We start from the raw sequence: 27,185 nt of genomic DNA on the forward strand, positions 1-27,185 counted from the left end.
CGCGCTCGTATGGGCAGTCGCGAAATTCCAGCCGTGCCTTTTCGGTAGGAGCTTCTGCGTCGTAACCGATCATCACGCCCTCTGCTGGCTCTCCTCTTTGAAGGACCCAACTGGACGACTTACAGGTTGGGCATTGCGTCTACAGGAATATACATTTCCTACTATGTATAAGTCAGGGCACCTGCGTAAAGACGCTCACTGCCTGTCCTGCAATCCCATGGATCAACCGGACGATACCGATGCAGACTCGGACTTCAGTGTTCTATCTATCTCCGGCTTGCTCCATATTCGTGACGAGCAGCGCAAAGATCCTGTTCTTCGAACATTTATGGAACGCCTAAGCTCCTGGCCCAATGAGCCGTCCGTCCGGATGTTCACCTTGCGCGATGGAACTTTATAACGTCGTAGCGTTCGTCCTGACGGCCCGGAGTGCCTCCTAGTCGTTCCCAAGCACCTTCGGCTAGCCGTGCTCCAGCAACTTCACGACGCTCCTACTGCTGGACATCTGGGCATCACCAGTGCCTACGACCGCCTGGGCGCCGCTTCTTCTGGCCCGGCATTTATCGCTCTGGGCGCCGTTATGCCACTTCTTGCGACCTGTGTCAACGCCGGAAGACGCCTGCTACACCTCCCGCTGGTTTGCTGCAACCAATTGACACCCCTACAGAGCCCTTCTTCCGTGTGGGCCTAGACCTCCTGGGCCCCTTTCCAATTTCTATCGAAGGCAAAAAATGGATTGCTGTAGCAACCGATTATGCCACGAGATATGCCTTCGCGTGAGCGCTACCAACCAGCTGCCCTACAGATCTCGCAGACTTCTTACCATACGACGTCATTCTGCACCACTGCACCCCTCGCCAGTTGCTGACGGATCGTGGCCGCTATATTTTATCGAAGGTCGTCGACGACCTGCTCCGCTCCTGCGCAACAGAACACCAGATTGTTACGGCGTACCACCCTCAAACGAACGGCCTCACCGAGCGACTCCACCGCACGCTAACTGAAATGCTGGCCATGTACGTTTCCGGCGATTTCCGTGACTGGGACTCCGCTTTACCATACATAACTTTCGCATACAACTCGTCCCGTCACGACACTGCCGGATTTTCACCATTTTGCCTTTTTATGGCCGCGACCCCACCTTGCCCTTTGACACGTTGCTACCTTCCACAGTACAATCACCCAGCAGTGCTTACGCTCGCGATGCTATTGACTTAGCCGCCCAGGCCCGAGATGTCGCCCGTCATCGCCTCACAGTCTCGCAAGCTTCTCAAAAGCGACGCTACGACCTTCGGCACCGAGACTACCATTTTTCACCTGGTTCCCTTGTCCTTCTCTGGACACCTTCACGTCGCGTCGGCTTGTCGGAAAAACTACTTTCCCGGTATTCTGGTCCGTACCAGATCTTACGCCAACTGTCCCACGTGACATACGAGATCGCCCCAGTCGGTCAGCCTGAAGTGCGTCGCAACGTCACCAGTGTTTTGTTGACGTCGCCAGGCTTAAGCCCTATGTCCCCCCATTAAGTGAGGCTCTATAATTTGCACCGGGATGGAGCTACTCCACCGGGAGGGTGTTGTTACGGTGAAGGGAACGAACAAGTTGGATTGGACTAGACGAAGATGAAGTCTGGCAGTTGCCTGAACGCCACATACGCCAGTTGCAAATATACGTTATGTGACACTCGTGGGCCTGCTTTCTTGCTGCAACAATATATATATATATATATATATATATATATATATATATATATATATATATATATATATATATATATATATATATATATATATATATATACTGTTACGTGCAGCCAGAGTCAGTAAGACGAGCAACTATTTACAGGTTATATTTACAACAGCGGTTGCAGCGCTGACCGGTTCGATTCACAGAGCGAGCACAGTTCGTTTTTCCTCCTCTTTTCGCGAGTTATGGCGCCCACGCGCCTCGTTCAAACAATCAAATACCATACGCGTGTAGCATAATCCCCCGGCGGCAGAAGCGACGTCTCGGAGCGTCTAAATGTCATCACTGGGAGGGTGATACTGCTTCAGTCATGTAATGTGAACGATATCACTGGACTGGGAAGCAGATAGGGAGTAAGCGGTGATCTCGTAGGTGACTGGAGTCACGGCATGAAGCGCTCGGCATGGGTACGCCCACATCACGCCGTTGATGTCCTGACGTTGGTGACGATTATGTGGCTCTCTACGCCCGAAACGTCAGGATCCATTTGAACGGACCTTTTCATGTTGTCATTCCGCTTCCCACAATCGTATTCTGATTGGCATCGTGCGCAACTCTTGAACTGATGCATCTATGTACGGGTAACTACAGCAGTAGGGGTGAGACGGACCACTTTATGGCGCTGCATAGCGTGCTTTCATTCTACGCCTATATGCTACGCCACAGGAACGTTGCTACGAGAACCACACTCGGCACTGCTGCATGCGTAATGATGGAAACGATATGGGGAAAGATATTTCGGTTTACTAAACCGTTTTGAACTGTTGAAACAGGGAAGTACACTTTAATGACTATTGCTTCCATATCTGCAATACGCTGTAATGTTCCTAATTATGTGTGTAATTACTATCATTAGCCTAATTATTATTAATGCTTTGACTGTTTCCCCAAATGACGTCTAAAAGACATATTTTTCCCCCAAGAAAAACACACATAACAGGAAGACACAAAGAAGACAACAGAGGCGGCACTTCCAACTGATTTAGTTTGGGCGGTGACTCGGGAGTATATATACACATACGCGCATGTGCAGGCTGTTCACGAGCTGATGTTAGCCAGCGATCGAAGAATTTTGTTTCCAATTTGTAGAGCAAGAAAGACGTATGGCCAATGCAACTTGAACCTTTTCTTTTCGTATAATGAGCATCCATCAGCTCACGTACTGTTTGAATTATGCTTCTACAAGGAATCTTAATCTCAGAAAACGTTGTTTGCACGTACAGGCCTTGCAGTGCGCTTGCAAATGAGCCACACCATCTTTCATTAGATTCAGTTCGTGTTCCCTGGCTCGTTCATTTGTGCAGCATCCAGTCTTTCCTATGTAAGACTTGCTGCACTCAAAAGCAATTTCGTACACCACTTCCGCGGCGCATTTCCCGTAAGACGCACCATGTTTCTTGCCACAGCCTTGCGAACTGGTCTCATCGCTAGTGTTTCTCGAGCAAAGTCGGACCAGCTTGACGGGGGCAGAAAAGGCAATGGGTACGCCATACCGGCCCGTCACCCTCTTGAGGTTATGGGAGACCTTATGAACATAAAGAATCACTGTAGGTCTTACAGTTCTGGCACTTTCTTCCTCTCCTGTGGAGCTGGTACCGCTTACCTTACCTAAAACGAAGTGAACTAGGGTGGTTGCTTGGGCTAGTTGGTAATTCATGATCAAAAATAACGTACAGCGCAAAGGACAAGGACAGTGATAGACGACATACACAGCGCTGACTTCCAACAAGATTTTATTGCGTCGCCACATCGTGTGTATATACACTTGTGTATATACACACGATGTGGTATATACACACGATATATATACACACGATATACACAAGTGTATATACACTTGTGTATATACACACGATGTGGCGACGCAATAAAATCTTGTTGGAAGTCAGCGCTGTGTATGTCGTCTATCACTGTCCTTGTCCTTTGCGCTGTACGTTATTTTTGATTACCTAAAACGGTTTCGGCGGCTGTAGTCACCGAAAGCCTTTTACAGTGACATCGGCTTGTCGGCACCAACTAGCCTAACAAGCAGTTCTGTTGCATATGACGTCTGCCTGGGCAAAATCATCCGTAGTAAGTTATTTTGAGCAACATTTGTAGGCTTTAAATAAAGTGTTCTAAATAGAGAAAATGCGGCGGAACTCAAGTCATGATTTCCGCCGACGGTAGTGCGTTTAGTACGGAATGAATATAGCAAAACGACGTATTGCCAGCTTCGAAACGAGTGATGTGTGAACGTGTACTGCAATGGGATTACTCTTTCGCACTTCACTAAGAACACTGGGCGCCATCTCTAGCGCCGCCACCACGAAGATATTGCGTGGCGTGTGAGATTGATGGCCAGCTGGTGCCTGCGAACGCTGGTCATGCGGCAACAGGACTCCCCTCTCGCGCTTCTTTCTGGATACGCTGCGCCCTCTAGTGGCAATACCCAAATGTCCGTGCGTGGCCTTCGAGTCTAGAAGAGTGGTGTCCCGGCACCTGTGAACGCTGAGCTTTGTTCCCTCGATTTCCGCACACAGAGTGGCAGGTACTCAGTGTCAGAATGTAATGAGAGGCTGATGCAAGAGCGCCACATACCCAGTTTATGGCGCAGGTCGCTATAGGATTGTAGTGGAAGACATTCATTAAAAGCGCAGATACTAGTTCATTTGTGGCGCAACCTGCTAGTGCGTTGGGTTGCTGTCATTGAGGAACCCATATGGATATCGCTCAACATCGGCAAAATTTCAGGGACCTTTTGCGTTCATACGCAGAGCGGCACAGTCACAGTGGCCCTTGCGTAGTCGCCCAAGTTGGCGTCAAAGACGTTCGCTGAAAAGCGGCAAGCTTCTACCGGCACGTGCCCAGTGACCTAAGTTGGCGTCAAGGAGGCTCATGGCAGACCAGTGGCGAGCAGTTGCCACATACCCAGTACTCCAAGTCGGCGTCAAATTGTTTCTTCGAACAGTGGTACGTACCCAGTCCTGCATCTATATTGGCCCAGGTGAGCTTGAAAGAGGTTCGTTGAAGAGTGTCAGGTATGTACCCATTGTCATATGCTCAGTTATTGACGTTGGCCCGATGGTTGGTTTCGAAACCTGTTCTCTGTGCAGAGCAACCGGATCCATTCAACCATGGAATACCAAGTGACCTAGGTAGGCGCGAAAACACACATCGAAATTTGGCCGCTGGAAATTGCGTGAAGTACCCTAAGAAGGGTAACGCACTAAAGAAACACTACGGTTTGACGACCTTGCACTCATAATAAATCAAACATGCGCCCCACACGAAATTCAGCTGGCGCAATTACATGGCGCACCTTGCTCAGAGGGAAGCTCAGGAGAGTAGACAGGTTCATAGCAGCAAACGCAAGGAGTTAGCATTAGCGTTAGCGTTGCGTCAACCATACTTCGCATGCATTGTACCTAAACGATGCTGGATCTTTTACGTAAGTAGTCTACATTCAGCATTTGGCGTTGAACGCTAACGCATGCAAGGGTAGCCTTATGTTTGGCAACATGGCGGCGCCAGTCAAATCGAGAGCTTACCACTTCAGATCTACCGACATGTCGGCCTGCACTGTTCCGCACACTCATCCCACACTAATACTCGTATTTGCTTTAGATTTGGGTCATGATACTGCGAAAGCGGCGTACTGGTCACAAATGGGCGTTGTTTTTGAGATACGTCCTCAATCAGCGGCTCAATAGGCTTAACGAGACAGTTTGCTCCTGTTTGCTGTAGCTGCATCGTGATGGCGCCAAAGCTTGGTTTTCGCTCATACGCTTGACTTAGCAAGGCACATGCGGATTAGGCATTGGATTAACTCGACATTTCGTATCAATTTGGCTCGCCAGTGTATTCGTGTTTTTACATGTAAATGGCACCTTATCGGTTTCATTAGCGTTAGCGTTTTGCACCGTTCCGCTATTCTAAAAGACTAGGTTGTGCCGCACAGTGCAGCTTTTCTTAGCGTTGGCGTTACGTCGCACGCTAACACGAACGCAATCTTTTTACGTTACACTAAAACTGTCAAGTAGCCCGGCTGCAGTACAGGGCTTATAGATGGCGCATTTCGCCATTCGCCACCGGCGAAACGCACCGGTGACCGCATTGCTTCAATGTTAATCGAATTAACGTCAAAGGTCACACACAGATGGTTTCGGCTGAAATTTTCTTTTGTCATTGAAGAATGGTACATACCAAGTGGCACATGCCCACCTTCTCAGCGGCCCAAGTTGGCGTGCGAGAATTCATTGAAAAGTGGCCTTGTAGCGCATACCCAATGACCTCGCCTCGTACGGGAAAGGTTCACTGAGGAGCAGCGAGGCAGCCCCACTTCCCGAGTCCAGTAACCACATACCCTACCTATTTCAGAATAGACTACCCAGTCATATAAATATGGGTGCGTCGTGAAAAACTATTGCACGCGAACGTAGAGAAATAGGTATATAACAGGAAATGTGTGAAGTATCATAACAATGGCAATAACATGAAAAGCTAAGCAAATTAGACAGCCGCTTTACCCGGTCATGTGAAGGTTCGCTACGAAGCTGTAGTGGGATATCTCAATTCCCTTTGCGTGGCCAGTTGTTCCGGAGGAGTAGAAGAGGGCAACCGTGGTTTTCTTCGGGTCTTCCACTGGAACTTCATGAAAGTCTTCCACTTTTATCTCAGCAAACTTCGTAACCGAAATGAAGCCTTCTGCCTCGCCGGTAACAAAAAGGCCCTACAAAAAAGAGGAACAAATAATGCCTGGTTGGTCTTCTAAAGTATATCTGCTAAAATGTACAACCACTTAAAACCAACTGTGCACTTAAAACAAGAAAAACACATGAAAAATTGTGCGGACGTTACGCTACGTGTATTTTGGAGCTCTGCTTTGTGGCGGTGGCATGACGTCCGTGCCACCCGGACCAGTCGGATACGCAGGCGCAATCGTTCTCTCCTGTTTATCTACTTTTGCACAACTTGCAGGGCCAAACCGAGACTTTTTCTAATCTTTGAGCTCCTCTCGTCAGCCGGTTAGATAAAAGAATCATCAACATAGGCTTATGCTATTCGCAATAAGTAAACAGAACATTTACGCGGAGAGTGCTTGTCTGAACTGTCAAAGAAAAAAGAACATTGTGTGTCCCCAGAAGGATTTCTTGCTCCGCGTGCGCATGCGTCGGTGGGTACGTAAACTTGACGTCAAGAGATTGGAGTCAAATTACAAGGCAATAGCATTGTTAACACTTTAAGTGAATGCGCTTCAGTTTTAAGTCATCAAACGAGACAATGGTGGGCAAGAAACGCAAATTAAACCACACGTGCGCACGGCCTACAAAGGAGAAGCTGTCCGAAAAGAAGAATAGAGAAGAGAAGCACTGGAAACTACAAAATATGTAGTGTCAGGCGAGACCGACCTATATCTTATTGGCTGTAGTTGACAAACAAAATGCAAATGAAGCAATGTTTGTTATTGTTTACTTTATTTATATATTCCATACTGCAAGGCAAACAGTAGAGTTCAGTATTTATCATAAGATTCCAAAACATCATGCACATTAATGAAGGAACATCGCGTTACTCTCTTGAGCTCATAAATATATCCGCTTTTTAGTATGAGTCTTTCTTTTTTAAATTTGCAGCAAACCAGTCTTTCTCTCTTTGAATGAATTTTGAGAGAATCCGTTACAGCATTTTTCCTGGTCATGGACATGTTGACATTTGAATGGGCTTACTTAGCATCAGCAATGCAAAGTTATTAAAACCCCACGCACTATTCAAGGGAGGCGAGGCCTTGGGGATGAGGCTTATGGCGCTGCAGCTCCCGCCCCCACAAATTTTTTCTTGTTGTCATGCACCGCCTACCAAAAACAACCCCGGCGCCGGAAATCATTGTGGATTTGGTCTAGAATATCCTTTTGTGCCCGAAAAGACATTTCGGAACGAACAATGCCAACTCGGCCTGGATTTCGTGGCCACACCCATGCAGCTGGTGTCACATAATCCAAGGAGCCCCATCCGAGCAGAAAGTTTCAAGGGCGTTTAGATGGCGAGCGGGCTCGTTGGAGCATTTCGCTGAGGCATCTCGCATGCATGAAGTGCATGGATTTCAATTCCGAAACTTAATGAGCATAATGTTATCAAACTATTAATTGGAAAGGTGCATTCATTGACATTTACAAAGTCGTGCTTTAGATTTTATATTCCGAAATTTTTTAATTTTAATGTTCTTATAAACGTTTGATAAAGAACGGATTGACATATTTAAAGTCGTACATCGGACCACGCAACGAGGCAAGCCAAATCGACGCACTACCATACAAGTTGGCAGAGCACGCAGCGAGGTCTTATGAGAGGAAGCGTTGTTGTGCTTCATTTGTGCGGTTTGTCACAGAAAAGAATAACAACATTTTTTTTCACCTGCGCCGAAGCACAGATGTTAAGAAAATGAATCCAGCAAAGGCATATTCTTATTTACTTCTTCTACTTTGACTTTTATTCGCGTAGACACATTCAGCCTCTTCAGTTTTCTTGTTCTTGCTACTCGCGAGCTGCCAGAGCCAGCCGATCGCCGACACCACTGCGGGGGCTTGATCGATTGCAACTCCTCCGCTTGAGGGCATCACCTTCACTTTGATGTTATTGCAACCTCTCCGAAAAGTTTTTTGTCCCGCCAGTGTAGGTTACCGAGCAGTATGCGTATGGTTCTCTGTGACCAAACGTCTCACGTTTTCTTCGGTATTCCTTCGGTAGCCGCATTAGGTGGCCAAAGGAGTTATTGATTGTGGCCAACATGCTTTGCCTTTCTTTTTTTCACTTCGGTACCCCCACCCCACAAAACAAACAAATAAATTTTTGAGGCACAGCGAATTGCCGCATGGTGAAAGTTCGATTTTGTTACTTCTTCTTTTGCAGGAATTTATAAGCCAAGGGACTCTGATATTCTTAATATATTATTACGATAGCAATGATACGGACACTTCAGGCGAAATTCCTGTCGTCGCGGTCACGTTCCGTGTAAACTCCAAGAGCTCAAATCGAAAGCCTGACGGCAGCCCATCTGGATGGAAAAATACATGTAGAATAAATGCTAAAGGACTGCGTGATTTCACGGGCTGAATGACAACTACTAGAAGAAAAAATATCGAAGTGCAAGACTAAGGTCCCTATGCTGGAAAATGATACTTTCTAGGCCCGCCGCCGACTAGAGTTACTGTGCCCTGCCGAATTTGCTCCAATACTATCAACTTGCAAGTTAGTAGTATTGAAAGCTTTAATTGAGCAGTGCCATGCAGTTTTCACGCTAACTTTCAAGCAAGCATGATAACACGAAATAACTACGTCACGCACCATGCCAAGTTGGAAACGCTGCGACTATCCTGAAACGGTACGTCCCAAAGTTTGCCAAGAGAGGCTGTACATAACCTTTCTTTCTGGCAAAGCGGAACTCTTGATCGTGAGCCTTGGTCTAAACTTTAGCACAGGGCCTACACGAGATACGAAGTAGCTGGTTTGTGCTGCTGAAATGGCTGTAAGCCAAGTCGATGCCACTAGATGTGACGAAGTTCGCATGCGTGTGACTAACGTGCTTTCGATGCTTCAGAACCCTTGTTCGAACTCCGTGCTGTACCTAGAAGAACATGAGGCTATCGACCGGCTTCGAAGCTATCCAGACATCGTCCTTCTTCCGGCTGACGAAAAAAAAACGCTGCTGTTCAGCTTGATAGTGTTGACTATGCCAAAAAGATGCTGGCACTGGTTAGTGTTGCCAGTACCTATGCTCGCCTGAATTGTGATACTGCAGGAAAACTGCAATAGGGCTTCCAAAAGCTTGCAGCTGACAGCCTCCATTTGGTCCCGCCCCAGCGTAAATCAATCTATTACCGACAGTTTGACACAATGGATCAGCTCCTGCAATTTATGGCCCACCAAAGATACACATTCAAGGTGTTCCTATGTGACCTATTGTCCACTACACTCGCACATGTCTGTACAGGCTTTCCAGTTTCTCAGACAGGATCATTTCGGCATCCTTGGAAAAGCGGCACGCATGTACTCAATCCTGGCGACTTTATGGAAAGATACGGCACGTTGTTTCTGCTCATGCTGACGTCATGGTCTCATTTGATGTTAAGTCACTATTCACAAGCGTTCCAGTAAAACTGGATGTAAAGGTTAGCACGGCTGCCATCGAAGTTGACGGGTCACTGACTGATAGGTACGAGACTGACTGTTCAGACCTGTCCCATCTCCTTAGGTTCTGTTTGTCGAATACACACTTCATGTTCAAGCAGCATTTTTACCTACAAACGAATGCTATGACTATGCGAGCATCTATATCAATTTCTGCTACGAATCTAGTCCTTGGAGGACGTCGAACGTTGGGCGTTTGCATCTTTTGCCACTTCTCCAAAGGTTTTTCTGGGATATGGAGATGGTTACTTCTGCACAATTCACAAGGGTGCTCTCACTGCCTTCAGTGATCTTCTCAACAGTGTTGAACAGGCGATCCAGTTTACTGTCGAGTAGTAGCATACGGTTGTCTACTGTTTCTTGATGTTATTGGCAAGCGCGGTAACTCTCGCCTTTCTTTCACCGTCTACAAGAAGCCCACACATACAGGCCTGTACTTGCATATTGACTCGGCAGATCTGCTTTCACACAGAAAGTCCATTCCTGCTAAGCTGTTCCAGCGAGCAAAAACCATTTTCACAAGACAGGATGACTGCACGCATCACATAGGGAGCATCTGTGAAAATTTAAGAACATGTGGCTACCCTCCGTCCTTTCTGTCTTCGGTAAGGAAAGAAATGTCCCTCCGAAAAAGAGAGCGCTCTACATCGTGTCTGAAGTGAGCTGCCATGCCCTATGTCCCGGGCACAAGCGAGACTATCGCTCGTATCATGCAAAGGTACGACGTCTAAATTCCGCGAGTGCCAACCCGCAAACTGAGAAACGTTTTTGGTAAACCTACGAGACAAATTTCCACGGGATTATTTTCTACGGAAAAATTTCCCAGTTGTAGTTTACTCCACAACGTGCGCGAGTTGCAAGTATATCGCCGAGACAGGTGGCCAAGAAACACGTGAAACAGCATGTGTATGACGTTAAGAAACGGCACGCGGCCTCAAGTGCCGTTGCTGAACATGTCGAATCTGTAGGCTCAAATATGGACAGGGCAACTGCACGTGTCCAGGTCAAGAAAACGAAGCTTGCGTCACGCCTGCATGTAGAGTCCTTGCACATACAGACCACGGCTCCGCGCTCAATGCGCATTACGGGACATCTCCCACGATGTAGACTCGCTGCTTGCGTCACATGCGGAAATGTACTTAAATACGTTGTATCTCTGTTATAGGTATTATTTTTTAGAAGGCTTCTGAATGGGGAGCCCAAACGTCTATACGTTTCCAGTTATATTGGTCGGTGTATCTTTTCGCGATTATTCATCAAACTTCAAGGGCGATAACATCGTGATCGCGCGCCGCATACTGTACGTGCAAGTGAAATAGTAGGAGAGAGGGGGCACAGATGAGCTGACGATGGTTGACCAGTCTTGTGTGCGCGAGAGAGAAAAGCGGGGAGGAAGCGTGCCGCCTTATGTTGCGCGCGATACCTCGGGGAGAGTGGAGGAAGCGGGGAGGGGGGGGGAGGCTTAGGAGCCTCTGATCTGTTAGTTAATTCGAGTTTAATGGCTCAAAAGCGACTAAGGCCATGGTGCGCCAGTCACAGGGCAGTACAAGATCCCATGTTAGGGCACCAATAGCCACATTACCTTAAAGTCGATGTAAATGCCCTTTTTCATCTAAAATCTCGAACAAGTTGGTGAATGGCACTAGCGGCTCATCGCCCAATATTAAGGAAGGGTCTAAAGGCATATGCAAGTGATACAAATTGTTAAAATGTTTCCGCCTTTGTTACAGTATGTGGACATGGGATAATAATGTGGCTTACTGTAAGCAATTCATGGCATTTCTCGCAAGTTAGTGGGTTTTCTTTTCAAAATATAAAATTGTGTGTTAGATGCGCGTGTACAATTAAAAGTCGACATGACATCACCTCATAGAACCGTTCTTGGTTACTACATGATTTCCACTCGCCAAGCAGGGGTTCAGACATATGTAACTTATTATTTATGCATTAGTTCGTGTCTTGTTGCCATTTTGATGCTAGGGCCTTACTAATCACTCGGATACTGTCTTTAATGTGGAAGTGTTATGTGAGTTATGCTTTTGTGCGCTGCCATGGATGCGCTTCTATCTGCTGTTTCATTCCCTGGCATTCCAACACGGCTTCAGACCCAGCAAAGTTGTATGGTCCCTCCGTACTTCTTATTAAAGACCATGTTTAAGATATTGCCAAGCAGCGGTTCAGACTCGGAGTTTAAGTTTAGAGCTGCTAGGGCACCTAATGGATCAGTGTAAATAATAGCATTCTTCGGCTTGTCGGTAGTAAGAATTTCAACTGCCATCCGCACTCCATCAACTTTGGCGGTAAAGATTGATGTAAAATTATTTATTGGAGGGCTATTTTCCCAATTTGTCATTATGATCCCGACACCTACTCATTCTTGTGTTTTTTTGAGCCATCAATGTAAAATTCCGTGTGGTCTTTATATTTTTTTTGAACACCTAGAAAATCTTTTTTTGTGTGTTTTTGTGGAATGTCGTTTTTCTTTAGATGTGGCATTTTCCAGTCACATATCTGTGTAAAATTGCACCACGGGGGCAATCTTGGTCGCCTTTCAGCAACCTGCATGACTTCATAAGGAACATCATACGTTCGACAGTGGCCGTAAGTGGCCGTGTCGTGAGTGGTTGAATCAAGTTTGGTTTATTTCTGTAGTGTATCCGTGATTTGCACTGGGTTACTTTGTTGTAGCATATATGCTCTTGGGATGACCGAACCTTCAGTACATAGCAAAGTGTAAGTAGTGCTCCGCGCTGCTGTAAGGAAGGCTCATCGCCGTCAACGTATAAACTTTGGACAGGGGATGTTCTGTAGGCACGGCTCCCCAGTCGTAGGCCAAGATTATGAACTGAATCCGGTCGCTTAATGGGGGTAAGACTGTTTAGCTGCACCATAAACAACCTTACAGAAGCCGAGGATTCCAAGTACAAGTGACCGCTACATACGTAGTACACACGTTCCGTCACACAGTTCTTGTGCGATACAACCTTGAGGATATTTAGTGCTTTATTTGCTTTGAGTTTAGTTGTGGTTATGTGAGTCAAGAAGTGCAATTTTGAGTCAAAAGTTGAGCCTAAAAATTTGTAGTCTTTGACCGGCAGCGTAGTACCATCCAATTTGACAACTGGACTACAGTGTAACCCTTCTGGGAAAAGAGAACTGCAGCTGTTTTCTGTGTTGAAAACCGGAAGCCGTTTTTGTGAGCCCATTGTGTAAGATTATTTTTCTCTATTTGTAGTTGTCGTTCGCAAGTGGGTAAGAATGAGGTGCGACAAGCCACTTGCAAATCCTCGACATATATTGAGGGCATAACAGATGATGGACGATCTTACTAACAGATTTCATTTTGAATATGAAGAGTGTCGCGCTCAGATTGCACCCTTGCGGAACGCCATTTGCTTGTGTAAATGTGCGTGAAAGTATTGTGCTGAGACGTACATGAAAATGTTCTATCAGACATGAAATCACATAGACAATTTAGCGTTTTCCCGCGCATTCCTAAGTCAACCAGGTCTCTCAAAATTCTATATTGCCCCGTGGTATCATACACTATTTCTAAATCAAAGAAAACCACGAGACAGTGTTGTTTGTGTAGAAACACGTCACGTATTTCACGTTCTAGTCGAACGATATGGTCAGTGGTGGAGCATCTCTTTTTGTATCCGCACTGGTACTTGTCTATTAGGTTTCTTGTTTCAAGAATGAATGTGAGTCTTATGTTTATAATGCTCTCATAGGATTTGGCTAGACAATTTGTCAGTGCAATGGGTCTATGGCTGCTAGGGGATGTCGCGGATTTACCATGTTTTAGAAAAGGCACTACTACTGCGTTTTACCAATCTGTAGGCATTACCCCAGACTCCCATATATCGTTGAAATATTTAGGAAGTGTCTCTGCCAATGCTTGAGATAGGTGAGCAAGTATTGTGTAGTGCACACGATCAAGACCCGTTGCCGGTATTTTTGGCCGGCAGAAAGAGCCCTGCTCAGTTCCTGAGTTCTGAGGTGGTTATTAAAAGCGCATTTGAATCCCCGGTAGTGGGCAGTCTATGTTTCTGCGCTGATTCTTTACATTTTAAGGATGTATGTGAGTAGTTCGCTGAGCTTGAGACGCCGTAAATGTGCTCGCCTAATATGTTGGCCTGGTCTTGCAGTGTTATTTGTGTGCCTGGACATGTGTGTAGGGGTATTGTGTTTGATGAGTACTCTCCATTGAATTTCCTCACCTCATACCACATTCGTTAATTTTGAGGTGACTGTACTATTGATTGAATATATGTATTTTTGCCATAACGATTTCTCTGCCTTTCTTTGGATAAATCGCAGGAAAGTTTCTGCCATAACATGGTTTCGAAATTCGGCGGCGGTAGTAGCCATCCACTATCGAGCCCAACAAGCGAACGCTACCGGTTCCGAGAAACCTGCAGACGCTAGCTATGCACCGTCACTATGACCTAATGTATGTACCGAAGACTGGATATACTACACACGGTTAACTCTTCCCAGCAGGAAATAAGGAAGCAAGAAGAAGTGAAAAGAATACAGGAAAGATGAAAAGGCTAGAGAGGAAGATGAAGATTGAAGAGGAGGACACGAAAAGGCACTGCCAATTTCGTTCAGGTGGGTAAGTTTGGAGATGCCGTCTATGTGAAGCAGAAGCCAAAGTGCTGTGTTGCCTCCGCCGGTGTGCTATAAAGGTCCGAACACCCGGCATCGGCTCAACCCCCGGATCCCCCTTTTCCCAGACACGGCTAAGCCGCGCACCACGGCTACACACAGGATTGTCCTCATGTGCTCGCGTGCGTGGTATCGCAACACACCAAACCTCTGTGATCTGTGAATCTGTGATTGCGCCACATGGTTATTTGCCTTGTTTGATACATTATATACAGTGACTTTTGTATAGATAAGTAGTTTGATTGGAGAATTATACGTATATAAATATGTTGTTGGCGAGCTTTGTCGTACACATGCGGCGAACTTTGTTTCCAGTGACACTTTTTTGCCCTTTACCAAGCAGTATCATCGCATATGTATATTCCATTGTACCTTTGCATTTCTAATGTATATTTAGCACAACTCCTGCTCTTTGTATGTGCTATTTTGGTGCAATTACAATACACGACTGGTGATGGCTGCTCCTGCCCATAAATTGGAAGGAAGGACTGTGTCATTGAGATTCTTCCCTGGCTGCTGCATATGCACAAAACTGTAAAGAAGGTTCTTGAAATACAAAGTTCCATTGAAGTATTTGTCCTCAACTTGTTCATTTCATGGCCTTCACGTATTTCATATCAGCGGCATGCCTTCCTTTGCTGGATTCGAACCGGTATAGTTCTACAGTTCATTTGATCTTTTTTTTAAATAGACAAAAAAGATGGAAATATTGATATCAGTTATTTCTGGCGCCATTTTTTTGGACATACAGATATATTCTTTTATGAAAAAACATATTTTACATATCTTGACAGTGCGTAGCGGTCAAGAATTTATCTGCGGCATATTTGGCAACGGCAGTGCAGTTACCAATGATGTATTTGATGCCTCAACAAATTCTGCGAGGATCAGACCGAGCTGGTATGTGAGCGCCTCCCCCCCCCCCCCACCCGAAACAACTTTCTGGCTTCGCCACTGCCACTGCGGTAATCATTGTTATGAGAAGCATGTTGCAGGTAACTGACGATCCAACGTTATTTGGAGTCCCGCAAGACGTTACCAGGAGGATGATTTACGTGGAAGAAATTACTCTTGCCAGGTTTGACAGTTCATGCAACTAGGCCTGCGATGGAGCTTCTGTTTATTCCAGATATGCACCAGCCACTATGAGTATAAGCACCGACTTTTGGAATGATCTTCCAGGGCGAAGAACGAGCGCATCGCTCGAATCTACTACGCAGACAAGCGCGCAACACTTTCTCGTCGTTGATCATTTATTAGGCCTATGTCTGCACAAGCATCCGTTTTTTATACACACCGGCGAAAACACTGTCTCGTTTTTTGCGCGATGTGTGCCATTTATTCTATCCAAATGTTTGTTAAAGCAGAAGACTTTTTACAATATGGTTTGATTTTCGTAATTGGTCAATCTAACTACGGGTCGTGCAATCAGTGACGTGATTGAGTGGAGACGGTTCCCACTCAAGGTGAGTACCAAACAAGTAAGTAGCAGGAATTTTGATGCCCCCAGTAGGATCGCCCTTGTCGTCATACCATTGCCTTCCCGCGCGCTTTTGCCTTCTCAGTGTGGCAACTCTATTGTCGTGAAAAAAAAATCCTAGCGTATTACGTGGGAAAAAATCATCTGATTACGAGGCACGCCGTAGTGGGGAACTACGGAATAAATTTGACCACCTGGCTGTTTTTAATGTTCCAAACATATAATTGCAGCTTCGCTTTGCGTCCCCCACCTCCCCGTCGAACCTGCGACCTCGAGATAAGCAGCGCAATGCCAGAGTCACTAGCTCTTACTTATCTCAAGTCGAAACACATCATCACAGACTCGATAGGGGCTTGTCAGAAGTACGAGCTGGGGAGGGCTCTCCCGCTTGCCCGGGGCATACTGCAATCTGGCTGCCGATACGTATATTCAGCTCCGCGTAACCTCATTCGGGCCTTCGGTTACGATGGACTCTAGGGAAACGAACACGCTCATCAAGCCGCCTGCACACTCTCCGCCCGGGCTGTCTGCCTGTCATTGGAAGCCTACTCCCAATGGATGGCTGGTGGTGGTGACGCCGTCCGCCCTCCAAAGTTCTTTGTTCTCTTCGTCCTCTCTTCTTCCTCACTGCCATTCGCACCTCCGTTACAAAATTATACAGGCTTTCAAAAAGACCACTCAGTTGAGAGTAGAATTCCTGCAATACCCTTGTAAACAATGTAAACGATTGACGTAAAGCATAAACTAACATACCTAATCTGTCTGCTTTGGATGCTCTAGTGGTTGTAGTTTACAGAAGTGCGATATCTGTTCTGGTGCAGAGCTAGGCATTTGTAAATTTGGGGATTCTATTTTTGTCAGACTACAAATTTTCGAAAATTCCTTTACAATAATTCACGCCCTAAATCGAAATTTTGCTTCAACACTGACTGGAATGTACCTGTCTCTCTCAATTGCTACATATTTCCTGACAATCGGCACAGTGGTTTTCTGCGATAAGTATTTCGGCGTTTTATATGTATTTGAATACGCGACATTGTAGTTGGGCCCAAGCTACTGCTTCCTCTTAAGCGCACACGCACTTGCGTCCCTTGTTATTGGTCAATCTGAGGTCGAGTTAAAAATTTACCATTAGAGGTATTTGTTTTTCGCTTGTAACAGTCGGTCTCCCCAGGAGATTGTTACGGCCAAACGACGCGCACGCTTGCCGGTGCGTGAAAGCTCGCGCGTAGCGTTTGCCGCGCCAAGCGAGTAATGGCGGTTTGAACCAACAAGACGTGCGGGCGACTACTTGGCTCTACTTGGCTCACATTTTCGTCATGGTAGACATCGTTTTGTTTATTTGTGACACAGTCAGAACCCCGCTATTTGTCTGGAGAAGACATAGTTTTAGAATAGCGGTTTTTGCCTTACGTACATTAAAAGTATGTACCTTTGCGGGACGTTTTCATTAGTGACCATTCAAGATTTTTAGTTAAACGGAGGACAACGTAAACGCAAGAAAGCTTTATTCAGCATTATGTTTCATCTGTTCATTTTATTTCATTTTCATGTTAAAAACTAATTTCGCTCGAAGAGAAAATGCAGCACCTGTGGAACCTTCCTGATCCAGAAACAGAGCGTCATAGAACACGCACGCGATGACGACCTCCGCAAGCGCCGGCGCAGAAATCTTGACGTCGTAATTTGCGCAAGGTTCATTTCACGTTTGTTTCTTTGATCTCTCCGAGGGTTGAGGTCATAAACACGTTGTGCGATCACGATCCCAAAGAGATTTCTGTCTTATTTTTTCAAGTATCATATTGTAGAGGCAAACGCAAACACCATATTACTGCCCCTTTGTAAACATTTGTTAGCCCACAACATGGCTGAAATCATGCCTGTGCAATTGTTCTTAAAAGCGTCTTTCGCCCACAAGTGTTGTCTGCTGCAACTCTTGTCAGGGCTGAGATCAATGCTGCTTAAGGCGCCCGTGGTTTATAGCTCCGGACAAAGAAATCAGTGTGCTTGTTAATCTTTTCTGAAGCAGAAATACCGCCACCATTTGGTGCGGGTTCCGCTTATTCGTCATGGGAAATCCGCTAACCATGTCGTTCACCTTTTCGTCGTAGAAGATTCAACATATCTGACCGACTTGCAAACACACAACAGAGACCTGTATCTCGTCAATACCCATACTGGCGGCTACAGATGATACTTTTTCACTCTGCGTGCTTTATTTGTTGCCTGACGTCTGCCACAAATACCAGACGACAAGCGCCGCTTAGAATCATTCTACTGAGCGAGCGCCACTCTTGCGTCATGATGAGGAGAACAACCGAACTATGCTCCAGACGGATCGGTCATGTATGTCTTTCTCTATGGGTCACTCGGCACACCTCATAATTCAGTTGCTGCTACGCGAACGCACCTCATCAGGCCTGCGGGCGCTGGAATATCCGAATGATCTCTGAAATTGGGCACGCTGTACGCTCATAACTAACGTTTCATGAGAGTTTAGAGAAAGCGAACGCGCATTTCAACAGGTTCTGGTGACCCACGGGAGTGCGAAGGTACTCGTCATGAGAATTCGTGCTTAAGCGTAAGTCATGGGTGCCGCCATGTTGGACAACGCTACTCCTGAGCGTGCGTGCACATTAGATGTCTGTGCTCGCGCCTCGCTTGGACGAGTATGATCTGTTCTGCATCATCTAGGCATACGTGAAGAGCGTTAGCGCAAGCTTTCGCATACTAGCACGCGTGCGTGTAGTTTGGCATTTACAGTGATCTTCAATTTCTCGTCCTGTATAGAGCAAGTGCAGCTGAGTTGCTGCTTTCGTGCTTCCGTGCTTGTGCGCGCATCACCAGGAGGAGTATTTGATAATTCGAGGTCAGCTGTACATGCGGATGAAAGACACTAACACTGCTCTGTCCATTCGCGATGTCTCAGCAATTCTTGGTTTCACCACGAAACAAGCACACTAACAGAAACGCCTGGAGCCGCCTCATGCGTTGTGCCACATGGTAATGACTAGACTATAGTAAGATAGAAGTTTTGCATTAGGAAGTGCAGTCTTAAACTTCCCTTTGAGAAACTTCGAAGCGGCGAGGTATAAATAGCCTATATATGAGACGAGATGGTTAGTTTGTTTTTCTATGTAACTCACCGATGCTTTCTTTATGTGCTTCTAATTGAGTAAGCAAGCATACTACGGTTTTCTTTCTCATAACCTGCAGAAGCACGCCATTATATGCATTTGTTCCCTATCCCAACGAGTGCACCAATGTTGAAGCACTTGTATTCTTTCCTGTAATAACAATAGATCACTTGTACATATTGTCTCAGCCTAGTAGGCTGCGGCTGAGCGTATTGCTTCAAAGACCGTATTTAGTCTCTCTATGTGTTCCTCGAACGTGACGGAGAAACCAGTCGCGTCGTCGAGGTAAAGGACAGGTTTGCGATTTGAGGCCTGAGAGTACCATGTCCATTAGTCGTTGAAACGTTGCTGGCGCAGAACACAAACCGAAGGGGAGCACCTGAAATTCATCAAGTCCGTCAGGTGTCACAAAGGCGGTCTTCTCACGATCTCTCTCATCAACTTCTATTTGCCAGTAGCCACTTTTCAAGTCCATCGACGAAAATTAGCGTGCGTTTCGTAGCCTGTCCAGTGAATCGTCGATACGTGGTAGCGGATAAACGTCTTTCTTTGTGATCTGGTTGAGTTTTCGATAGCCGACGCAGAAGCGCGCCAATACGACACGCGATGCCCAAGGACTCTTAGAGGGCCGGATAACTCCATCCTCAAGCATGGTCTTCACTTGTGTTTGTATTGCCTCGCGCTCTTTAGGGCTACACGATAAGGATTCTGCCGAATTGGTCTGGCGTCGGCTTCGGTGACAATACGATGCTTAGTGAGCCGCGTCTGGCTAACTCGTGACGTGGATGAGAAGCACCTCTTCAACTTATCGATGAGCTCAAGAAGGTTGTTGCGTTCCACGGGCGATAAGGTGGGACTGATGTCAACCACAGGGGCAGGCATAACCACGGTGGACGTCGCGTGCTCCACTGAGAGGCAGCCCTGTATTGAAGTAAATTCGCCGAAGTAAGCAACAGCCATGCCTTTAACAATGTGCCGACATTCCCTGGTGAAATTCGTCAGCAGGAGTTCAGCATGTCCGTTGTGTACGTTAATTACGGCCCTGGCAATGGAAACCCCTTGAATCAGTACCAGTGCTTCGATGTGTTCAGCGACGCCAGTCCCGGTTTTTAAGTTGTCGCAGATTACAGGTACGAGGGAACAGCTTCGCGGCCGAAGCGTGACGTCATCGTCGGCGATACGTAAGCGGGGTCGCTGGTGTTCCGCGGGGTAGAAGTCATCTGAGCTCGTAGAAAATGTGACGACGAGGTCATGGACATTAATCACTGCACAGTGCGCTTTCAAGAAATCCATCCCAATACAAGTTCCTTACAACACTCAAAGAGAATGACGAGGGTGGCGACAAAGGTTGCACCGGCGATTACTATCCTGGCTGTGGATTTTCCAATCAGCGTCATCAACTGGCCACCGGTAGTTACGATGTTGGGCCCGGTCCACGGCGTCTCCACTTTTCTCAGCCTATCGGCCAACTTTTTACTTATTATCGAAAAATGCGAACCAGTGTCGACGAGAGCGGAAACTTGGTGGCCGTCAATGCAAACGACAAGATCGGCGCTGACGGCGTCGCTTACAGGGGGTGTGGTTGGAGTCGTCGGAGTCACAGAGTCGTCGATCGTCGGAGATGGGGGCTCTTGGATATCTAGCCGGTTTGCAACCACACCCCCGGAGGTCGCTGCATCTAGTTTCCCCGGCGCGGGCTAGGGCACCTGCCCCTAGAGGCATCAGAAAAATCGCGATGGGTTGGTGGGGTGTAACGAGCCGGAGAAGGTGAACGCGATCGAGGCGTCGTGGAGCCTTCTGGCTGAAAGTTTGTAGAATTTCTGCCCCAGCTACGTGCAGCATCAGACACAGGGTAATTGCAGTTGGGAAATCTTGCATACCCAGCCGCGTGGTAGTGGCACGCGCGGTAAACATGACCTGCTTCGCCGCAATGAAAGCATAGCGGCCGGCGGTCAGCGGTGCGCCACAAATCGGTCTTTCGAAGCGGGTAGCCGGCAGAGGATTCGCCGTAGAAACGAGGCGCAGCGATCGACTAGCGGCGATACGGCATATTTGGCGGTGGCTGTGACTGTCGAAAATAGGGCGTCGGGGGTGGTTGTGATGGCTGCGTCGTAGTGGTCGATGGTGTCAGCAGCATCAAAGTGGCGGGAGGTGGACGATATACAGCTTTCGCGTAGGTGAATCGTCGCGGCACCGCCTGCCAGTCGGGCGACGAAAAGGCCTCTCGAACTTCCTCCCGATCGATATCAGCAACAGAAGCCACCGCTGGTGCCATGGGAGAGATCCCGAGCTGCCGGATCTCTTCTCGCACAATCTCTTGGATTACTTCACGCAGAGACGTGCTGCAGCTCTCAGGTAGAATTGAAGCATTTGCCGGTGAGCTCTTCCGGTCATAATGGGGGTACCGTTGCTGTAGTGCCCGTTCTATAGCGGTAGACTGTCGTCGGTGGGTTCCTCACGAGCCCGGCAAACAGTTCCTCCTTCACTCCGCGCAAGAGATAGCGCAACTTCTTCGGCCATTTCAGGGTCTGCTCTGCAGAAAAGGCGGGCCATGTCTTCTGCAATCATGGTAACACTCTCGTTTGGTTTTTGATTACGGGATTCGAGTAGGCACTGCGCATTGTCTTTTCTGTCTGTACTAGTGAACGTGTCTAGCAGCTGGGTGCGGAAGGCATCCCATGTGGTCAAACTTCTCTCCCGGTTCACAAACCACGTTCTCGCACTGTCTTGAAGCGCGAAATAGACATTAGACAGCTTTTGCTGGGACCCCCAGTCATTAAAACGGGCCACACGCTCAAATTGTCCTGTCAATCTTGGACATCTTCAAAAGCGTCGCCATGGAAACTTTCCGGTATCTTAGGATTCTGCAGCGTCACCTGCGATAGAGTTGTAGTAGCCATGGCGCAAGTACGTAGACGCGTTCCAGCAGGGTCCTGCAAAGGGTTGAAGTCGGGCGTCAGGCCTTGCAGGCGGCGACTGTACCGGTGAACAGGAGTTTCGACGAAGGAAGGTAGTTCTGCTTTTGAGGTATGGCTCCGGGAATGGGTGCCGAGCATGAGGCAGTCCTACCCAGCACCTCCACCAGTGTCACAGCCTAGTAGGAGACGGGAATGCCGGCGTAGAGGACGTATGAAAGCACTTTATCACAGCAGTCAACGCGTCGTCGTTGTAGTCTCTGTTTTTCCACTCTCGCGCAACTTCAGCGTCGTTCTCATCGCCTTACACATACCCGCGGCGACCATATAGGATATGGCAATATTTCGTAACAACAAACAGAGCCTAATGCAAAGACAACGAATAAATCAACTATAAAATGATAACAATAAATTAAAACTATACAGACCCAATACACTTCCATAAGGCACAAGACATCAGAATCCACATGCCACAAACGTTCCAGAGGAGTCACGAAAAACCGGTAAATATTGACACCTCCCTAGAAGACAGGCATAATCCATGTATTTGCATTGTCACGTAGTACGGATGGCGCAAAATGATGCATTTTCAAACATGTGTCAGAAATTTAGCTTTCTATTGGGAGAACTTGTGTGCAGCAAAACAAATTACATTGCAGTACAATGATAGCGGCGAACGCTGTCGGCGATCGTTGAAAATCTGATGGGCGGATCAAGGACGTTGGCGTTCGCACATGACTCATCAAAAGTTCAAGGCCAATCACTGGTGCCCGCGTGCATTCCAGGAAATACTATGCGATTCCTGTCGCGCATACAATTTGATTGTCGAAGCTTCGGCGAGAACATACAATAAAGATAGAATCAACGCTAACATTCGAGTAAGTTCGAAATCGTGCAAGTGGGTCTTGCGTTCACGATAAGCTTGTTTCCGAGTGAAATACCACCCAGGAGAAATAAATAAATCACTGCCGGTGTTCATGCTCCTCCCTTAATGTTCATTGTGCCTATCATACGAACGCACTAAGGATGGAATCAACGGTGACGTTTCAGTATGTTCGAAATCAGGCAAGCGGGTCTTGCGCTCATGATAGGTTTATTTCCGAGTGAAATGCCGCCCGGAAAAAAAAAGAATAAATGTATGCACGTGTCCCCGCCAACCCTTTAAAATTCCTCGTCCCGATGCTACGAACACACTAATCGTGGAATCAACGATAACATTCGTCTAAGCTCGAAATCGTGCAAGCGGATCTTGCACTCACGATAAATTTCTTTCCGAGTGATGTGCCGCCCAGGAGAAAACAATAAGAAGCGCACGTGTCCATCCTCCCCCTTAAAAGTAATCGTCCCGATGCTAGAAACACACTCAAGATAGAATCAACGATAACATTCGAGTAAGTTCGAAGTCGTGCAAGCGGGTCTTGCGTTTACGATAAGTTTGTTTTCGAGTAAAATGCCATCCAGGAGAAAAGAATAAAGGAGCGCTGGTGTCCATTATCCCCTCTAAAAATTCATCGTCCCTATGGTTCGAATCCCGCTGCCGGCAATTTTCCACCGGATTAAAAAAAAAAATCCGCGTGTTGATAAAATTGCATAAACAGGCCTGGAGTGTGGCCTGATCCCGGTGACCAGAACCGGCAACGCACTCCCTCACCAGAGCAGGATTGGCCACCCTGGTGCAGTATTTGGCCACAACCTCCTATATGAACCACACAATCAAACCCCCGCCCTCAGTCCCCAGCAGCTGCGAAGCAACTGACCACGGCGGCGGTCAGACCTGCGACGCTGCAGAGGGTGCTAAGAATCACTGGCTCCGGACAGGCCGCCATTGGAATATGAACCTGGCAACGTTTAACGCTAGAACGTTATCTAGTGAGGCGATTCTAGCAGTGCTATTGGAGGAATTAGAGGGCAGTAAATGGGATATAATAGGGCTCAGTGAAGTTGGGAGGCCAAAAGAAGCATATACAGTGCTAAAAAGCGGGCACGTCCTGTGCTACCGGGGCTTAGCAGAGAAAAGGGAACTAGGCGTCGGATTCCTGATTAATAAGAATATAGCTGGTAACATACAGGAATTCTATAGCATTAACGAGAGGGTGGCAGGTCTTGTTGTGAAACTTAATAAGAGGTACAAAATGAAGATTGTACAGGTCTACGCCCCTACATCCAGTCATGATGACCAGGAAGTCGAAAGCTTTTATGAAGACGTGGAATCATCGATGGGTAGAGTGAAAACTAAATACACTATACTAATGGGTGACTTTAATGCCAAGTTAGGCAAAAAGCAGGCTGGAGACAAGGCAGTGGGGGAATATGGCATAGGCACTAGGAATATCAGGGGGGAGTTATTAGTAGAGTTTGCGGAACAGAAAATATGAGGATAATGAATACCTTCCTCCGCAAGCGGGATAGCCGAAAGTGGACGTGGAGGGGCCCGAACCGCGAGACAAGAAATGAAATAGACTTCATACTCTGCGCTAACCCTGGCATCATACAAGATGTGGACGTGCTCGGCAAGGTGCGCTGCAGTGACCACAGGATGGTAAGAACTCGAATTAGCCTAGACCTGAGAAGGGAACGGAAGAAACTGGTACATAAGAAGCCGATCAATGAGTTAGCGGTAAGAGGGAAAATGGAGGAATTCCAGATCAAGCTTCAGAACAGGTATTCGGCTTTAACTCAGGAAGAGGACCTCAGTGTTGAAGCAATGAACGACAATCTTGTGGACATCATTAAGGAGTGTGCAATGGAAGTCGGTGGTAACTCCGTTAGGCAGGATACCAGCAAACTATCGCAGGAGACGAAAGATCTCATCAAGAAACGCCAATGTATGAAAGCCTCTAACCCTACAGCTAGAATAGAACTGGCAGAACTTTCGAAGTTAATCAACAAGCGTAAGACAGCTGACATAAGGAAGTACTATATGGATAGAATCGAACATGCTCTCAGGAACGGAGGAACCCTAAAAACAGTGAAGAAGAAACTAGGAATTGGTAAGAATCAGATGTATGCGTTAAGAGACAAAGCCGGCAATATCATTACTAATATGGATGAGATAGTACAAGTGGCTGAGGAGTTCTATAGAGATTTATACAGTACCAGTGCCACCCACGAGAATAATGAAAGAGAAAATAGTCTAGAGGAATTCGAAATCCCACAGGTAACAGCGGAAGAAGTAAAGAAAGCCTTGGGAGATATGTAAAGCGGGAAGGCAGCTGGGGAGGATCAGGTAACAACAGATTTACTGAAGGATGGTGGGCAGATTGTTCTAGAGAAACTGGCCACCCTGTATACGCAATGCCTCATAACGTCGAGCGCACCGGAATCTTGGAAAAACGCTAACATAATCCAAATCCATAAGAAAGGGGACGCCAAAGACTTGAAAAATTATAGACCGATCAGCTTACTGTCCGTTGCCTACAAACTATTCACTAAGGTAATCGCAAATAGAATTAGGAACACCTTAGACTTCTGTCAAGCAAAGGACCAGGCAGGATTCCGTAAAGGCTACTCAACAATAGATCATATTCACACTATCAATCAGGTGATAGAGAAATGTGCGGAATACAATCAACCCTTATATATAGCTTTCATTGATTACGAGAAAGCATTTGATTCTGTCGAAACGTCAGCAGTCATGGAGGCATTACGGAATCAGGGTGTAGACGAGCCATATGTAAAAATACTGAAAAATATCTATAGCGGCTCCACAGTCACCGTAGTCCTCCATAAAGAAAGCAACAAAATCCCAATAAAGAAAGGCGTCAGGCAGGGAGATACGATCTCTCCGATGCTATTCACAGCGTGTTTACAGGAGGTATTCAGAGACCTGGATTGGGAAGAAATGGGGATAAAAGTTTATGGAGAATACCTTAGTAACTTGCGATTCGCTGATGATATTGCTTTGCTTAGTAACTCAGGGGACCAACTGCAATGCATGCTCACTGACCTGGAGAGGCAAAGCAGAAGAGTGGGTCTAAAAATTAATCTGCAGAAAACTAAAGTAATGTTTAACAGTCTCGGAAGAGAACAGCAGTTTACAATAGGCAGCGAGGTACTGGAAGTCGTAAGGGAATACATCTACTTAGGGCAGGTAGTGACTGCGGATCCGGATCATGAGACAGAAATAATCAGAAGAATAAGAATGGGCTGGGGTGCGTTTGGCAGGCATTCTCTGATCATGAACAGCAGGTTGCCATTATCCCTCAAAAGAAAAGTGTATAATAGCTGCGTCTTACCAGTACTCACTTACGGGGCAGAAACTTGGAGGCTTACGAAAAGGGTTCCACTCAAATTGAGGACGACGCAACGAGCTATGGAAAGAAGAATGATAGGTGTAACGTTAAGGGATAAGAAAAGAGCAGATTGGGTGAGGGAACAAACGCGAGTTAATGACATCTTAGTTGAAATCAAGAAAAAGAAATGGACATGGGCAGGACATGTAATGAGGAGGGAAGATAACCGATGGTCATTAACGGTTACGGACTGGATTCTAAGGGAAGGGAAGCGTAGCAGGGGGCGGCAGAATGTTAGGTGGGCGGATGAGATTAAGAAATTTGCAGGGATGGCATGGCCACAATTAGTACATGACCGGGGTTGTTGGAGAAATATGGGAGAGGCCTTTGCCCTGCAGTGGGCGTAACCAGGCTGATGATGATGATGATGATGATGATGATGATGATGATGATGCTACGAACACACTAAAAATGGAATCACCGGTAACATTCCAGTAAGTTCGAAATCATGGAAGCGGGTCCTGAGCAAACGATAAGCTTGTTTCCGAGTGAAAGGTCACCCAGGAGAAAAGAATAAAGGAGTGCTGGTGACCATGCTCCCCTCTTAAAATTCATCGTCCAAATGCTACGAACCCACTAAAGACGGAATCAAACATAATATTCGACTAAGTACGAAATCCTGCCAGCGGAACTTGCGCGCACAATAGGTTTGTTTCCGAGTGAAATGTCACCCAGGCGAAAAGAATAAATGGGTGCAAGTGTCCATTCTCGCACTTAAAATCATCGTCCTGATGCTACAGACTAAAGATAGAATCTACGACATCATTCGGGCAAG

General features: G+C 46.7%; 1 protein-coding gene across 3 annotated transcripts in view; it reads right to left on the reverse strand.

Moving 5' to 3' along the window:
- Window positions 1-27,185, reverse strand: part of LOC135906569 (luciferin 4-monooxygenase-like) — a 262,082-nt gene that overhangs the window by 119,660 nt on the left and 115,237 nt on the right. For all 3 annotated transcript variants that reach the window (XM_065438013.2, XM_065438012.2, XM_065438011.2), the window contains one exon: window positions 6,255-6,457. In XM_065438013.2, coding sequence (XP_065294085.1) covers window positions 6,255-6,457 — 203 coding nt within the window. The remainder of the gene's footprint in view (window positions 1-6,254; window positions 6,458-27,185) is intronic.

The sequence above is a fragment of the Dermacentor albipictus genome, chromosome 5 (assembly GCF_038994185.2).
Source record: "Dermacentor albipictus isolate Rhodes 1998 colony chromosome 5, USDA_Dalb.pri_finalv2, whole genome shotgun sequence".
In the NCBI taxonomy this organism is placed as follows: domain Eukaryota; kingdom Metazoa; phylum Arthropoda; class Arachnida; order Ixodida; family Ixodidae; genus Dermacentor; species Dermacentor albipictus.